This window comes from Komagataella phaffii, chromosome 3, assembly GCF_000027005.1.
Source record: "Komagataella phaffii GS115 chromosome 3, complete sequence".
NCBI lineage: Eukaryota > Fungi > Ascomycota > Pichiomycetes > Pichiales > Pichiaceae > Komagataella > Komagataella phaffii.
In genome coordinates, this window is record NC_012965.1 from 1,453,244 (window position 1) to 1,468,588 (window position 15,345).

The following is a 15,345-nucleotide window of genomic DNA, read 5'->3' on the forward strand; positions in this document are numbered from 1 at the left end:
GCAATTACTCGCTATGCAGGACTAACTTTCGCCCAATACTGTTCTTATTACTTCTGGAAGAAAGAGGTGGAGAGTGAACCTTGACGTTGCTTTCGTCTTTTTCAGAAATAGTGGTAACAGTTTGGTCAGCAAGGGCCTTTAAGTTGGTTGCACTGCCACTCCTAGATACTAAAGTTGAGTTTGCTCGGGTTAATTGATTAGAGCGAGACTCTAACTCTCCAACATTGAAATAGTCATAGCCACCTAAAATGTAGTTAGAAGGAGCCGCAACAGAATCGCCTTTGGAGGTTGGCTTCTTTTTGTATTCTAGACTGTTGTTCGAGTTGATCAGTTCTTGTGGCAAAGACTTGATGAACTTGTTTACATGAGATTCGACATCATCAAACTTGTCCACAGTATCCTCTAACTCCCTAGCTCTTGAGGACCCAATAGCTTTGGTTTTAATCTCTGGATGCGCTTTAGCCCAATCGTTCTTGATTTCTTCAATGACCTTCTTCAAGGTAGTTAAGAATCGTTTCGTTTGTCTCCATTGAGAGCATGCGACGACCGAGATAGACTCATCCTTGATAATATATCCAATACCAAATCCACTGGCAATTGATGGAGTAACTCCAAACAAATTCAAAGCTGGGTTACCACAGTTAGCAATCAATAACTCAGTTTGGTATAGGAAGTCAATAGCGGGGTCGAAAATTAAAGGAGGTATCTCGTTATCGTTTATCTTTTCCATATCAGGGTATAGTTTAGCCAACAAATCTTTTTGAATATAGGCAGATCTGAGAGCACTCAAGTGTCTTTCAAAGCCCTTACCTTTCATGGCCTGAGAAACCTGTTTCGCATGTTCGTTACAGGCAAGAGCAACATACTCCCATTTCTCCTCTGGAGAAAACTGAGAAATAAATACCTGGCAGGCCTTCAAAACTGACTCACGTTGCACAGATACAATCTCAGTTCTGGCTTTTCTGAATCTTCTCAATGAAATTGGCTCTGCAGTTGATGGAACCTTTCCGTATAGGGCATAATAACTTATCTGAACAGCAACTTGGAACAGTGAATCTGCGCTGACTTGCATCTTGTTAGCAAATGTTTTACCAAAGTTAGGAATTTGGGTTGTGACATACTCGTGCTGACTGATAAGATCAGCAAGTCTAGTCTCAGCCAAATGCAAACCTTTGAATAGCTCATTAGACAAGTTGAAGGTCAACTTTGAAAATGTTGGCTTCACAACCTCACTATCAATCTTGACTGTATCAGCCTTCGGCCATAAAGTATAATTGGACCCGTTGATTTGTCTAGCTAATCGAAGAACGGAATCTGTGTAGACGTCACTAATAAAACGCAAAACTGAGGTTCCATCTAAAGAAGTGGACTCCCAAGCGACACCAGCCACAGCGTTCTTAGTGACAATAATCTGCAGTTTATCATACCACCTAGAAGTACATGAACCAACTTGAATTCCCTTCTGGATGCGAGTGGTACCGTGAGAGATACAGCTGACTTTCTCGTCATCAGTAGTAGGAGATTCATGGTCGAGGCAGACAACAAACAAAGCAGAGTCGATCAGGTCCAATTGTGCTTTGTTTTCTTCTGCCAACTTGAGACGCATGTAATTCCAGGTTGCCTTGCTCTCTGTAGTGACCGAACCAACGGATTGTCTTGTTCTATCAATGATATCAGTGGATTCAGAGTCTGCGATAATGTCTTCCAAAATTTGACGAAGCTCGTGACGAGAAAACCATAATTTGTGCCCAATGTCCTTCTTGTTTGGGGTCAACACCTCCAAACTATAAAACTGACTGTTGGCGATGACAATTATGTGACGGGAATCATTGTAGGATTCGGTTTTTTTCAGAGAGATTCCGATTTTTTGACGATTTCTAGCATCGACTTCATATGGAATTCTGGAGGTTCCAAATAAATTATGGTACGAGTTCATAGTCAATGGGTTCCCACTCTTGGGAGACACATCTGGTTTCAACACCTCACTCCGAAGAGCACAGGCAAACCTCAAGGCGGAACGAATCAAGGCAGAAGCACGGGAAGCCTGGGTGGGGGGAACAACGGTTTTGGACAACGGGTCGTCCTCAAGAACGAAAAAAGGATTTCTAGGAAGGGTCTTACCACGAAGTTCACCGTAAGTACCAGGAGTTGTGGTGCTGATTCCTTCGGCATCCAGATAGCAGTCATTCTTCTCGTAGGATCTGACCAATCGAGCCTGGATGGCCCGGATGGTCTTGCTGTTGATGAAGTCACTGTTCTGTGCCACCAACAAATTTGTATTCCTCTGGTGACACTATAGGTTTCAGACTGTGCAATATTTGCTCGGCAGTAGAAACCAAGGCTGGGACGGGCAGCTTCGGCAGGGCCTGCTCGTGGTCAAAAGTTCCATTATCCATCTTTGTGTGAATTAGCGGGATGTGTCAAACTGAAGCGGAGTTGGAGGAGAATTGCAGGGAAGGGCTGAGGATGCAAGTATATAAAGGGTTAGGTCTTCCCCACTATAGATGATCCATTCTCGGCTCTAGGGTTAGTATGATAAGATCACGTGAGGATGGTCGGATTGAGTGACCGATTTTTCGAAGGATGAAGGGGGGTTGGATGTTGAATGGATGTTGGATGGAGGACAACAGAGGAGAGGAAGATGAGGGGAAAAAGGGAGAAACAAAAATAAAAAAAAACATAGCTGACCTCCGAACATACGTTGAGTTTGCACGTGGAGTTTCTGACGAGAGCAGTCACCGTAAACGGCAACAACAGTCACGCGAAAACTTGCCCATCCAAGTCCCCAGTTTTGTTAGGCGTGCGCGCGAGAGCTCCGCGACTTTTGCAATTTTTCCTCAATAAAAATTCATTTTCTTCAAACATCAAGTGTTCATACAACAAGTAGGAGATCCACAATGTCTGAAACTTACGACGAACAAGTTGTTGCCGAGCCAGTTGAGGTCCAATACGTGGAACTGTCCACCAAGATCCCTGCCGATATCAGAGAGGGAGCTGAGGAGATCAAGCTGTTCAACAAATGGTCTTTCCAGGATGTCACCGTCAAGGACATCTCTTTGACCGACTACATTCAAATCAGACAGCCAGTCTTTGTTTCCCACACTGCCGGAAAGTACGCCGCCAAGAGATTCAGAAAGGCTCAGTGCCCAATCATTGAGAGATTGACTAACTCTTTGATGATGAACGGTAGAAACAACGGTAAGAAGCTGTTGGCCGTTAGAATCGTCAAGCATGCCTTGGAAATCATTCACGTTTTGACTGACCAGAACCCTCTGCAAGTTCTGGTTGACGCCATTGTCAACACTGGTGCTAGAGAAGACTCCACCAGAGTTGGATCTGCTGGTGCCGTTAGAAGACAAGCTGTTGATGTTTCTCCTTTGAGAAGAGTCAACCAAGCTATTGCTCTGTTGACCATTGGTGCTAGAGAGTCTGCTTTCAGAAACATCAAGTCTATTGCTGAATGTTTGGCTGAGGAGTTGATCAACGCTGCTAAGGGATCATCTACTTCATACGCTATTAAGAAGAAGGATGAGTTGGAACGTGTTGCCAAGTCCAACCGTTAGGTAGTGTTCATTTGTATAATGGTAATCGATACTATGAAAGACGTGTAGGTTGTGAGGTGAAAGGAGGTGTAAGATAGAGCGGAGCTGTCAATGTGGATGGGAGAACGGTAAAGTGGCCAGGACGTTGTGGTGGTTTTGGCCTTGTTTAAGTTTCACTACTCGTTTAACACCGGCTCATCCTAGCTTATGTTTTGAGTAACTGTTCACCGGCCATATTTCAACTCTATGAATTATAACACTATTAATTACTTGTTTGGAGCGCAGCAAGAGGTTCTTAAAATCATAATTTCGCTTTATATATTAATCACAAGGTGATGCTAACAATTACCAAAAAGAGAACTAAACTCTTGCATCTATTATCCACTGTGCCTAAAGACACATAAAAAATAGTCTAGATCCTTCTCTAATACAATAGAAATCCTCTTTACTGTGTTAATCTACCACAACATCTGCAGCCGATGCTTTCTTACCTGCCAAGCTCAAATTTTTCACTTCAAGCGCCGATCAAGTTCTCAAGCTGGTAATCACTAGTTGTTTCCACCTCAGCAGCTGGCCAATCTCATCTCATGCGGCAGTTTTTCCTCCTTTTCTCATGCATCCAAGACAACTGGCCCCCCTGCTAAACAATAACATAAAAAAAAAAAAAAAAAAAAAAAAACAACCGCAGAAATTTGCAACAGGACAGAATTCAATAATAGACGCAGGTGAATAAACCAAGAGATTCAGTTTATTAGCCCAAATCCTTCCCTTGACCGCCTTAGACTTTAAACAAACGCTACGAAATCGTGATACAACCCTAATCGTTGGTGTCACCGGCTGGTTACCAAGGGTTTACCCTTTCTTTTTGCACTGGGCCTTTTCTTCCAAATCGCTGGACACAAACTTCTGCAATCATGCGTCGCCCTAGCATAAAAGACGCTTCTTTCTCTACATGATCTCAATCACATAGGCAATAGCTTACTAAGATGCAAATGGCCCTTATTCATGCTGCATTGGGGCACCAAACGGCCAGGCGACCTGATGATCCAGAATTTCTAACCCATTCAAGAATTCTCCCTCATATTGTAATTGGTTGACAGCGGATTATCTTCCTCTAAGAAAAACATGCATCTCAGCCTTAGGTATTTATTACCCGAAACAATAAAAAATAACAAGCCTTGCCTAATTCGGCTCACTGAACTTCGGTCACATGCCACCTTCCCGTTTCATTTCGACTACGAATTAGGTGTAGCCCCATCAACACAAAAAGTCCAACAGTCGTCCCTTCATTCCTCTGTTCTTGATTGTGTTTCACCTAATCAATTCAGCACCTCCCATTCAAATTATAATATGGACAACCCATCCCATATGCCACGTTCCTGCCGGAAGCTGGAAGAGTATAGCTAAAGTTGTCCCCCCTGTGTTATGCTGCATAAAATGCTGCAATTCCATGCATGCAATTATTGCAAGAAACGACAGTCGTTCACAATTTGGGACGCTTCCTAACAATCCAGAAAAGTGGATGAACTTCCCATTTGGGCCATCATAGGTTGTTTGGCTGGAGACGGCCCATATAAATAAACATGCCCCTCACCTTTTTTGGTGTTCTTTCCTTTCATTTTCCGTTACTGTAATCCAGTTTAACAACAAACTAAAAACAACCGAAGATGCCTGACATTGAAAACCAAGCTGCTGACGGTCAAGCTGAAATTAAGCCTGAGGACGCTCCATACATTACAAATGCCTACAAACCAGCCTACGCTAGATGGGGCTTCGGTTCGGACTCTGTAAGAAACCACTTCATCGCCATGAGTGGTGAGTTTGTTGGAACCTTCCTCTTCTTGTGGTCTGCTTTCGTCATTGCCCAGATCGCCAACCAAGCTCCTGAGACCCCAGATGGCGGTTCTAATCCTGCCCAACTGATTATGATCTCTTTTGGTTTCGGTTTCGGTGTCATGGTCGGTGTGTTCATTACCTACAGAGTCTCTGGTGGTAACTTGAATCCTGCTGTGACTCTAGCTTTGGTTCTCGCCAGAGCCATCCCCCCTTTCAGAGGTATCCTGATGGCTTTTACCCAGATCGTTGCTGGTATGGCTGCAGCCGGTGCCGCTTCTGCTATGACCCCTGGCGAAATTGCGTTCGCAAACGCTCTCGGTGGTGGTGCTTCCAGAACTAGAGGTCTCTTCTTGGAGGCTTTTGGTACTGCCATCCTGTGTCTGACTGTCCTGATGTTGGCTGTTGAAAAGCACAGAGCTACGTGGTTCGCTCCATTTGTCATCGGTATCGCTTTGTTGATCGCCCATTTGATCTGTATCTACTACACTGGTGCTGGTCTTAACCCTGCCCGTTCATTCGGTCCAGCAGTAGCTGCTAGATCCTTCCCAAACTACCACTGGATTTACTGGCTTGGACCTATTTTGGGTGCCTTTTTGGCATACTCCATCTGGCAGATGTGGAAATGGTTGAACTACCAGACCACCAACCCAGGCCAAGATTCAGATGCTTAATTGCAGTCACACTTGCCCTCCATTTAAGATGTCCACGACTAATAATCACTTAATAGTTATATGGAGCTAAAAAGAATGAGTCTCATCAAGAATTCAATTTGTTGCTGCATACGTTTGTGCATAGAGTGGCACCTTAATGCGTATCAATAATACACGATAAAGTTCATTATGTATGGCTTGGTCGATCCTTTCTGTAGATCTAGCACATCCATGGCCTAGCTTCTGAGTTGAAAATCACTCTGAAAACTATTCTCCCTGTTCGAATCGAATAGATTCAACCTTCCCTCATACGTCTATCATCTGATTCTGTATTTTTCTCTCTTCTATCCCGTCAGAGGGCCAATTTGTGTAATTGTGGGGATGCTAGTCCTAAAACGATCTGCATAGGTTATTCGCGGCCTCAGATGTTTCACTTGAGCCAGAATGTTTGCATTTGTTCCACTATTATAATGTCCCTACATAAAGAATTGCACAGAAAATACATTCAGGAGTTGGACAGCCACAAGGATGATTACGCCTATTGGTTGACTGAGCATTTGAGGATGAGTGAGTAGTTTGCCTTCCATCAATGGCTTGTAGTTGGCTTTTTTTCATACTAACATCGTAGATGGCCTCTACTGGGGTATCACCGCCCTATTCACATTGAAATATGAGGATACTTTCAATAAGGAGGAAGTCATAGACTTTGTGCTGAGTTGCTGGGATGATTTACACGGAGGTTTTGGTGCATTCCCTCGACATGACAGTCACATTTTATCTACCCTTTCAGCTGTTCAGATACTCAAGACTTACGGTCAGCTGGATATATTACCTGCCACAAAACGGGACAAACTTGTCACATTTGTTAAAGGGTTGCAATTGAAAGACGGCTCTTTTGAAGGTGATAGATTTGGTGAGGTGGATACCAGGTTTGTGTATACTGGACTGAGCTGTTTATCTATACTAGGAGAACTGACCCCCGAAGTGGTGGACCCAGCAGTGGAATTTATTGCTCAGTGCAGCAATTTCGATGGAGCTTACGGAATGGTTCCAGGGGCAGAAAGCCACGCTGCGCAAGTGTTTGTTTGCGTTGCCGCATTAGCCATCGCCAATCGGTTGGATCTTGTAAATAAAGACATGTTGATCCCATGGTTGTCCGAAAGACAGGTAAAAGGAGGAGGATTGAATGGCAGACCTGAGAAACTACCAGATGTATGCTATTCCTGGTGGGTCTTGTCATCATTGAGCATTTTGCAAAGTCTGTATTGCATAGATCAGGAAGCATTGAGGCAGTTTATTTACACATGTCAAGACGCCGTAAACGGTGGTATCTCAGATCGACCAGATAACCAGACTGATGTATATCATACATTATTTGGGATCGCAGGCTTAAGTTTAATGGGTTTTGATGATTTGGAACCAATAGATCCTGTTTATTGCATGCCGAAGCGAATAGTCCTAACAATCGAGAAGTATGGTAGAGAGTAATATACCTTTAAATGAATATCTCTTCTGACGAGCATTTACTTGTGGAGGGACAATATATGGTGTAGTTGCATTTGTTACCTACTAGGAACTTCCCAGGATTGATGGTATGACACCCCATGTAAGTGATATCAAATCTTGGGGCAGATGGGTCACACAGGACTAGTAAGTTCGGAGATGGATACAAATGCAAATATGGGTCATAATCCCAAAGAATCGGGCGTATGTCCGTCGTAAACGGTGACAGATGTCCTTGGTCAAGTACTGTCTTGACGATTTTTCTTGCCAGACGAATTTCAGGAGATATCGACTTGTCTGAAACCACGTCTTCAGTTGAAACTTGTGTTGGTTCTATGTCTATTTCGATTTCTACTGGTGCAGGCTTGGTAATTTGGTTCCGTTTGAATCTAGCATTAATATCGTCTCGAACCAATATGATTTCCTGTGACAAATAATTAAGTTTGGTTGGGTTCGACGCTACGAGACAAGTTTTGATGATTCTTGTGAGTTTGGTGATGAATGTGTTTGAAATTGGTTGATGTGGCCATAATGAAGATGTGCCACGGTGCACAATGCTAGGCCATAAGTCATTGTCATGGGGGACAAATATTATGGTGGTGTGCTTGCAAATCTCGGGGAACTTCTCCAAAATAGAAGCTAAAGAGTCAAACCCAGCTTTGTAAGATGCTATTGAAGAGAAGCTAAAATTGATTGGAGAACATGATAATGGATATTTGGTGAATGGACCATTCAGCACAATGGAAAGTGGTAAATCTACCTGATTATCAACAAAAGTTTGTGTCAACTTGGCGAACAATTTTTTCAAAGCATCTAAAACATTCAGGTCGTCTAAAAATATGTCACCTCCTAGTATCAAAATTTTGTGGGAATCAAGTTGTTTCTCGGTTGTCATTAACTTCAATTTTAGGTCAGGATCAATTTTAGTGATTTGCTTCGAAGTCGAATGTATGCCCAAAAGGTCTAAATTTCCTATGATCTCCATTGAAGTTTCTCTTTTTTCTGCTGGAGGATGAGCTATACTCAAGCAATGGAACACATTCTTCTTGGAGTAGATTCCATCGCAAACCACTAGACAGCCTGGAACAAAATAACCCATGGAAAAAGTACATCTGGAGATATCCAGTTCAATAGCATCTGAATCATCTTGCAATTGTAGATTGCCTGAATTATTGTAAGAAATGAGCCCGAAAATAAGAAATCTTGAACCGTTCCTTCCCAGCAGGTTCTTTATTCTTGTCACCGTTGGCTTGAACTCTTCGTCACGAATAAATCTTTCGTACACCAAATTGTACCTGTTGAGAAACATTTCAACTGCTGAACTGGTTTGAGCCAAGTTTGCCGGACTAAGAGGATTTTGAGGGTACCTCCTGAATAATTCCAACTGTCTCTTTAGAGAATTGAATCTGAAAAGGGGCTGCTGATCGTAATTCACCACTTGAAAATAATTTTTCCAGTCTATTTGGGGTTCATTAATGACATAAGTTTCTTTCAACGAATGGTCAACTATGCTGTCGAATTCTTGTGCCGTTGCCAGGTGTTTCTTGCTAGTCAAAAAATCCAATGAAACTTCTTTACGACTCACTATGCTGGCTTCTTCTCGCTTGTTTTCTTTGTCAGTAACTTCTCTGATGATCTTTTCAGTGCCCTCTTTATCTATGAACAGCCCTCTATCTTGCTCTTTCCATATCTTTCCAAAGTTATCCAAGAAGTTCATGCATTGGGTACTATTCCAGTTGGTTCCATATTTATGGCCAATGTATTTGGCCAATCCTGCCAAAGCCTCGCTCTTTATGTGAAGACCATGTTTCTTGGAGAGCACTCTATAAGAGAGGGGCCTGAGACTTGCCGGATGCAATTCTATAGGGAGAACTGGATCTGACATGTATCCTACAGGTATAGTGATGGTTCAAAACTTGAGAAGACGCGTTAACGGTGATTCGCGTCTCAAAATAGTAGCGATGTTGGATGACTGATATAATAGAGTTTTGTGCACACCAAAAGATAGATCAAATCACGCTATCTATAGGAAGATTAGGGAATTGGTGTTTAGTCTGCGATCAATTTTGAAAAACGATTGTTACAGTTGATCTTTCCAGACACGTCCAGACATTGTGGTGTACTCACCTTACATAATCTCATCACATTTATCGCGTCTCTCACAAAGATTCGTACCCATACCCTAAACACACATTACTATGAACAGAGAACCATTGGAGCCGATAGGAAATCGGCAACATCAAATCAAGAATGATAGGGTCAAAAGAGCGTTAGATTTTTTGGAATCAAGAGTGCAAAACAATAAGAAAGAGCCGGCTTCTAGGCCGAAATCCATTCTAAGAACCAATCAACACAATAATGTAATCAGGGAAGACCCTTTGCAAAGACTCCACACAAGAACCAACGAAAGGCCAGCTCACAAGGATTATACAAGAAAGCCTTATACTTCCTCGTTTAGAGATCAGAAATTTGACCGCACAGATACTAAGTTACTAAATAAGCCAGTTTCAAGTCTACCATCAAGAGAAAGGGAAGCAGACAGGATTTCTATTTTGGATAGATTGGAACTGAAGGAAAAACACAAAAGACAGGAATTCCGTGAACATTCTCCGATCAGACAGATTCCTGAACTCAGTAAGGTGCCGCTATCCCCATTATTGAAGAATAGTGGGGCCCTCAAATCTCAGAGACAACAACAGAATGATCTAATCTCCAAAACGAGAAAAGTTACGAAACCAAAGAGACAGTCAAGAGTTTTGGGTGTACTAGGATCAATAGGGAGTAAAATAACCAATTCTCTGCTTCGAGTGGACGAAATTGATGACCTCATTGGCAGACACAACGCAAGGGTCGATTCAAACCCTCACTCAGAGCCAATAGCCATTAATATTTCGAGAGATAAAGAGAGAGACCTTACTAAGCCCAAAAGTTTAGATCCAAATGAGTACTATTTTTTGGTTTGAAGGTATTTCAGTCCTGGAAAGTACCAAATATTAAGCAAGCTGGCTCGAACTTCTTACTTCAACAACAATAGGTCTCAGGTGTATGTCACTCTTGGTGTTCATCCTTCGAGAACTCCACAGATGTCCACAGATTATGTATTCAACCCCTGGCACCCCCACTAGGATTGAGTCGATCCTTTTATTTCGGATCCCCTATCCCCCCAGATTATAGTCATGTTGTCGCGAAAATAATACAAAATAATCACTCCCTCCTGCAAAATCCCAAAGGCCTTGCTAAACTTCCTTCTCTCCTCCACCCCTGGACAATGTCAACTATTCCTCTACAACATCAACAACAATTTTACTCCAGAACTTCGGGGCCTCAGTCACATCAAATAGCAGGGCCAGAGTTTTACGAGTCTCAGTCACTCGCAGGCTCCCCATATTCGAGCTTAGACGGTCGAGAAACACCGCTTGATGGCACTAATGCTATAAACGTTGCTTTGGACTTGCCTCCAGACTTGAAACAGCACGAGGGCTCTGAGCAGCATACATATAGTGCAGATTCTGCTCAAACTCTACCGATGGCAACCCAGCCGGCCCCCCCTGGCGGGTCCAGTCAACTAGGTATGCAGACCACGGAACAGAGTGGTGAACAGCCATTTTATGTGAACGCAAAACAATACCACAGAATACTGAAACGCCGAGTCGCAAGAGCACGTCTAGAAGAGAGCTTGAAGGTAGCTCGGTGTAGAAAACCTTATTTGCATGAATCAAGACATAAACACGCGATGAGGCGGCCAAGGGGTCAAGGTGGAAGGTTTTTAACCGCTGCTGAAATCGCTGAGAGAGAAAGACAGAAACAGCAGGAGGAACTTCAACAACAAGAACCAAAAGACGATACTTCTTTAGAGAAGTGAAAAAAATGCTCACGATTGGGGATGATTATGACGAGAAATTTTAAGGTAGACAATGTAACAGAAAACGGAAAAAAAAGAGAAAACCAAATCACTCATAAGTGTAATAATTAATGGGAGATATTTATATTTGTAACTATATAGATATGAAGTCCTTATGAAGTCCATTTCATTCAACTACTACTTCTAATGTTATTTCTGTATTATTTTGAATATTTCAAATCCCCATTGAGGCCAGTCCTTGCTGTGACTCAACACTCAGGGAGCCGAATATTTGGCCCAACGTTCCTCCACAGTTTTCATTCAGTTGGCCTAGCCGCTCCTTGAAAAATTGTCGAATTAGGTCTTGACTGGACAAAGATAGGGTTAATACTGGTGTGAATGGAATATAGGGGATGGAGTTTAACTTATTAAATGATGACCCAAACAAGAACTCTTCATTTTCAGAGGTGTCAAGCTCGTCCTCCGTTCTCAAATACCCTGAAATTGATTCTGTGGTGACCAGGTGGGTTAGCTTGTCCAACAATGGGATCAATTGTAAACGATATTTACCTTCTGGTGAGTAAAATTGTGAACTGGTGGAGATGAGATTGGTCAATCCGATGACAATCACGTTACGATCCCTCAGATTGTTGAACCCATCACTCGAAGGAATAATGAAATTTGTGAGTATCTGTCCAAAAATACCATTCTGAACTGAGTCTACAAACTGGATGACAAAATCGGGACCCAAAAGGGAAGCATTACGTACCAGCTTCTGGTCCTTTTCACTGATCGATGCAAAAGTTGCCATCATTACCACAAATCTTTTAACAAATTTCTCAGTCTTGGAGTTTTGTAGCCTTTGTAGCAATAGCATCGCTGCTGTTTTAGTGTAATTTGCTAAACGAGTGAAATCAATGTTGAAAAAAATGGTTTCTAGTAAATCAAATCCATAAGTGTCATTCACTTTGGAAGCAATTAATTTTTGGAAGACTCCCAGTACAGGAGTAATATCCGCATCAGTGGCAAAACTTTGGGGCGACTGTTGAATAATTGCCTGCAACAATCTGGTTACAGCAGGAATGTTCCCTTTGAACTCCCAGACGGTAGGTGACATGAGAGGTTTGATCAACTGCCCATAGGCAGTTGGTAAAGGTTTAGTTGACGGGTAGTTCTCTAGTAAGAAGGCCAGAATTTGGAAAATGTAGGGTACAAATTCTTGGACATCTTCGGCCAAAATTGGTAATAATTGAGGTACTACCAGTTCCAACAGATCATCATCAATTGTCTTTTGGTACTTTGCAACTGCTGCAATGGATTCAAACGTATAATGTGTGAACTTGGGATTGGAAGGATTCTTAGCAATGCTTTGAATTATACGCAATAACTGCGTCAAAATTTCCTTACTTAGATGATTAATTGCATCCTCGGAAACAACCAGAATTCGCATGACACAGATCATTAAGAACTCATTCTCGGCAAGTTTCTCGGGAGATGAATCCTTGCTTGTGATCAATTGGAACAGATTGGTAATTAATAGCTGAAGTACGTTTGTGGGAATGTCTGCTTTTTGAAACAAGGGTTTACCGTGCTGTTTAATTGATAGAATCTTCTCCAATGTAATTGCTGTGTAGGTGTACACAACGTACTCACTGTTGTTCAAATGCGTAGAGAGAAGTTGAAATGCTTCAATCAACTGCTCTTTTGTTAGTTGATTTCTGAATGTGTAGATGTACTTTATAGCATCAACCTTTAAAATTGGATTCACCTGATCATTCACTAAATCTGTAGCTACAGTAGTTGTGAAAAACTCGACAACATTAAGCAGTAAATTGATAGAAGTAACACCATTACTGGTGATGGTACCTTTCACTGCCAGTGCTGAATACAAATTGAGCGCCAAATCTTTAGAGCGCCAATTCTCACTAGGAGATTGTAAGTATTCTTGTAGATACTGATTCACGTACTTCATTCCAATGGACGTGACACTTGACTGATTTTGTTCCTTTAACTCTTTGAGCAGCTCCAATGCAGACTTTTTGCGAGACTCCGAGTCTGCCCCCTCTAGATCTAATCTGATGAATTCAATGGGATCATCTTCAAACAGCTCTTCATCAGCTTGACGTATGCGGATGTTAGGAATTATGATGGCGGTGATGATCTTATTTAGATGCTCCTCGTCTTGATAAAAGCCAGCTTGGGCGGGAATTCTAGCTGTGGAACTCATAAACGTCAATGCCTTGGAGACTAGAAGATCATTCTTAGGTTTGTTGTCTGTCTCAATGAGCAAGTCCCAGGTACATTTCATGAAATCGGGAATCAACTTTCCGAAGACATCTTCGTATCTTATAGTATACAGTTGAATCAGTTCGCATATGGCCGTCTTAACTTTAGTGAGAAGATCAGCTTGCTCCTCTTCCTCGTCATTCTTCAATACGGGGGGATTGAACAACAGGTATTTGTGCATAAGGGACATTCCAGCGGCGAGGTTATCTTCAAAGAACTCTGGGATATCTTGACAGTTAAGGTCGTAATAAATTTTCACCAGTAGCAACAGAACATCCAGTAGTACCTCTAAATGTTCTTTCGAGTTCACATTTTGATCCACAAGTTCGTCGACATGTTTGAACAATTTCAAGAACGGCACACTGAACTTGTCCAAGACCAGCTTTATTTCCAAAAACAGTTCATCAGATCGGAACAAAGGACGCCATCTTTTGAAGATAGAGTGAGCCACCACCAAGACACCTCTATTTACAAGCATGTCTTCGCCTATTCTAACCACCAGTTCGTCGATCAATTCGGGCCATCTTTGCGGGAATTCACTGTCTGCGATGATGCTGACAGCTTCACCGATCTGGGCCTGCAATGACGGAGGCAACTGGATCATTAAGCCGATGACTTCCTTTTTGATCATTTTCACATCAACTTCTGATACCTTGTAGTTGCCATCCTCGTCCAGCCATTTTCTTCGAATAAAGTTCTTGAAGAACACTGCTCCACTCAATCGAATATTCATGGGATACCCTTCATTGCTGACAACTCGCAGCACTTCGGTGGCAAACCCTTCATGGTTTTCCAGTGCTGCCAGTTGAGCCTCTGATTCTTTGGCATATTCATGGTGAAGCGATTTCTCCAAGATTGACGCTATATCAGACATTTGATACGCTTGTTTATGAACAGATGAAGGTAACTTGACTTTTTCTGAAAGAGAATGGAAATTCGAGAGAGCTAAAGGTAGATAGGATTATGTAATGATTTATGCCAAACGGGACGGACCCAACTCTATCGTATCCCACTTTCGGAAATCAATCTTATGCTGGTTGGCTTGACTTCACAGTTTATTAGGTCTGTGCTGTCACTTTTGTTTACTATATTTCTGGGACTGCACACTTTCAAGCTTCTGATATGGGTATCTTTTCCCGACTGGTGGTTAGACTCAAACGATAGCTTTATGAAGAATGTGTTTAGGATTCCGTCCTCTCTAACTCCATTGAATATGATGTGAGACCACCCAATTGGTTCGACTAGCTCGCAAGTCGTCACCTTGATCAAATCATGTTCCCCATTTCCTGAGTAGACGGATATCACTTGGGGCGAGTAGCTTTCGTCCAATTGATAATTGGTGAAAAGACTGATTCTTTCAACGGAAACCTTCTTGGAAAAGTGAAGTTTGAGGCTATGAGGTAAATTACCATCGGATTGCCAGTATGTGTCGGGGTTATCTTCTCTTAATTCCTTCAGGCCATTGTTGTGCTTATAAGAAGAAACCGACCACCAAGCAAGGCTACTTATCTCCACCAGGCCTTTTTTCTCCAGTTCTACAAGTCCTACAATCGTTAGCTGAGTGTCTGATGTCGACCTATACGGTAAATAACTTGCCTTTCTGATATAGGTTGTGGTTGTCTATCTGCTCCATTCTGTGCTTCTAGCTATCATGAGACTCAGAGGAAATAAATACTGGCATCGCGAT

At 42.3% G+C, this 15,345-nt stretch overlaps 9 protein-coding genes across 9 annotated transcripts; 5 read left to right on the forward strand and 4 right to left on the reverse strand.

Annotated features, from left to right (window-relative positions):
• Window positions 1-4: 4 nt before the first annotated feature.
• Window positions 5-2,396, reverse strand: PAS_chr3_0761 (Carnitine acetyltransferase; the record flags this gene model as incomplete). Its single annotated transcript, XM_002492945.1, has 2 exons — window positions 5-2,252; window positions 2,293-2,396. 2 exons carry the CDS (start codon window positions 2,394-2,396, stop codon window positions 5-7), a joined length of 2,352 nt encoding a protein of 783 aa, XP_002492990.1.
• Window positions 2,397-2,897: 501 nt separating this feature from the next.
• On the forward strand, window positions 2,898-3,563 carry PAS_chr3_0762 (40S ribosomal protein S5; the record flags this gene model as incomplete). The annotated part of the gene is made up of 1 exon (XM_002492946.1): window positions 2,898-3,563. One exon carries the CDS (start codon window positions 2,898-2,900, stop codon window positions 3,561-3,563), a length of 666 nt encoding a protein of 221 aa, XP_002492991.1.
• Window positions 3,564-5,209: 1,646 nt separating this feature from the next.
• On the forward strand, window positions 5,210-6,049 carry PAS_chr3_0763 (uncharacterized protein; the record flags this gene model as incomplete). The annotated part of the gene is made up of 1 exon (XM_002492947.1): window positions 5,210-6,049. One exon carries the CDS (start codon window positions 5,210-5,212, stop codon window positions 6,047-6,049), a length of 840 nt encoding a protein of 279 aa, XP_002492992.1.
• Window positions 6,050-6,453: 404 nt separating this feature from the next.
• PAS_chr3_0764 (Beta subunit of Type II geranylgeranyltransferase) lies at window positions 6,454-7,516 on the forward strand (the record flags this gene model as incomplete). The annotated part of the gene is made up of 2 exons (XM_002492948.1): window positions 6,454-6,595; window positions 6,657-7,516. The coding sequence occupies 2 exons, from the start codon at window positions 6,454-6,456 to the stop codon at window positions 7,514-7,516; spliced, it is 1,002 nt and encodes a 333-aa protein (XP_002492993.1).
• A 7-nt stretch (window positions 7,517-7,523) lies between these two features.
• On the reverse strand, window positions 7,524-9,416 carry PAS_chr3_0765 (Second largest subunit of DNA polymerase II (DNA polymerase epsilon); the record flags this gene model as incomplete). The annotated part of the gene is made up of 1 exon (XM_002492949.1): window positions 7,524-9,416. One exon carries the CDS (start codon window positions 9,414-9,416, stop codon window positions 7,524-7,526), a length of 1,893 nt encoding a protein of 630 aa, XP_002492994.1.
• Window positions 9,417-9,729: 313 nt separating this feature from the next.
• On the forward strand, window positions 9,730-10,494 carry PAS_chr3_1217 (uncharacterized protein; the record flags this gene model as incomplete). Its single annotated transcript, XM_002492950.1, has 1 exon — window positions 9,730-10,494. The coding sequence occupies one exon, from the start codon at window positions 9,730-9,732 to the stop codon at window positions 10,492-10,494; it is 765 nt and encodes a 254-aa protein (XP_002492995.1).
• A 305-nt stretch (window positions 10,495-10,799) lies between these two features.
• On the forward strand, window positions 10,800-11,393 carry PAS_chr3_0766 (Subunit of the heme-activated, glucose-repressed Hap2p/3p/4p/5p CCAAT-binding complex; the record flags this gene model as incomplete). The annotated part of the gene is made up of 1 exon (XM_002492951.1): window positions 10,800-11,393. The coding sequence occupies one exon, from the start codon at window positions 10,800-10,802 to the stop codon at window positions 11,391-11,393; it is 594 nt and encodes a 197-aa protein (XP_002492996.1).
• Window positions 11,394-11,607: 214 nt separating this feature from the next.
• Window positions 11,608-14,532, reverse strand: PAS_chr3_0767 (Nuclear envelope protein that mediates the nuclear export of importin alpha (Srp1p); the record flags this gene model as incomplete). Its single annotated transcript, XM_002492952.1, has 1 exon — window positions 11,608-14,532. The coding sequence occupies one exon, from the start codon at window positions 14,530-14,532 to the stop codon at window positions 11,608-11,610; it is 2,925 nt and encodes a 974-aa protein (XP_002492997.1).
• A 125-nt stretch (window positions 14,533-14,657) lies between these two features.
• On the reverse strand, window positions 14,658-15,291 carry PAS_chr3_1218 (uncharacterized protein; the record flags this gene model as incomplete). Its single annotated transcript, XM_002492953.1, has 2 exons — window positions 14,658-15,185; window positions 15,241-15,291. The coding sequence occupies 2 exons, from the start codon at window positions 15,289-15,291 to the stop codon at window positions 14,658-14,660; spliced, it is 579 nt and encodes a 192-aa protein (XP_002492998.1).
• Window positions 15,292-15,345: the final 54 nt, after the last annotated feature.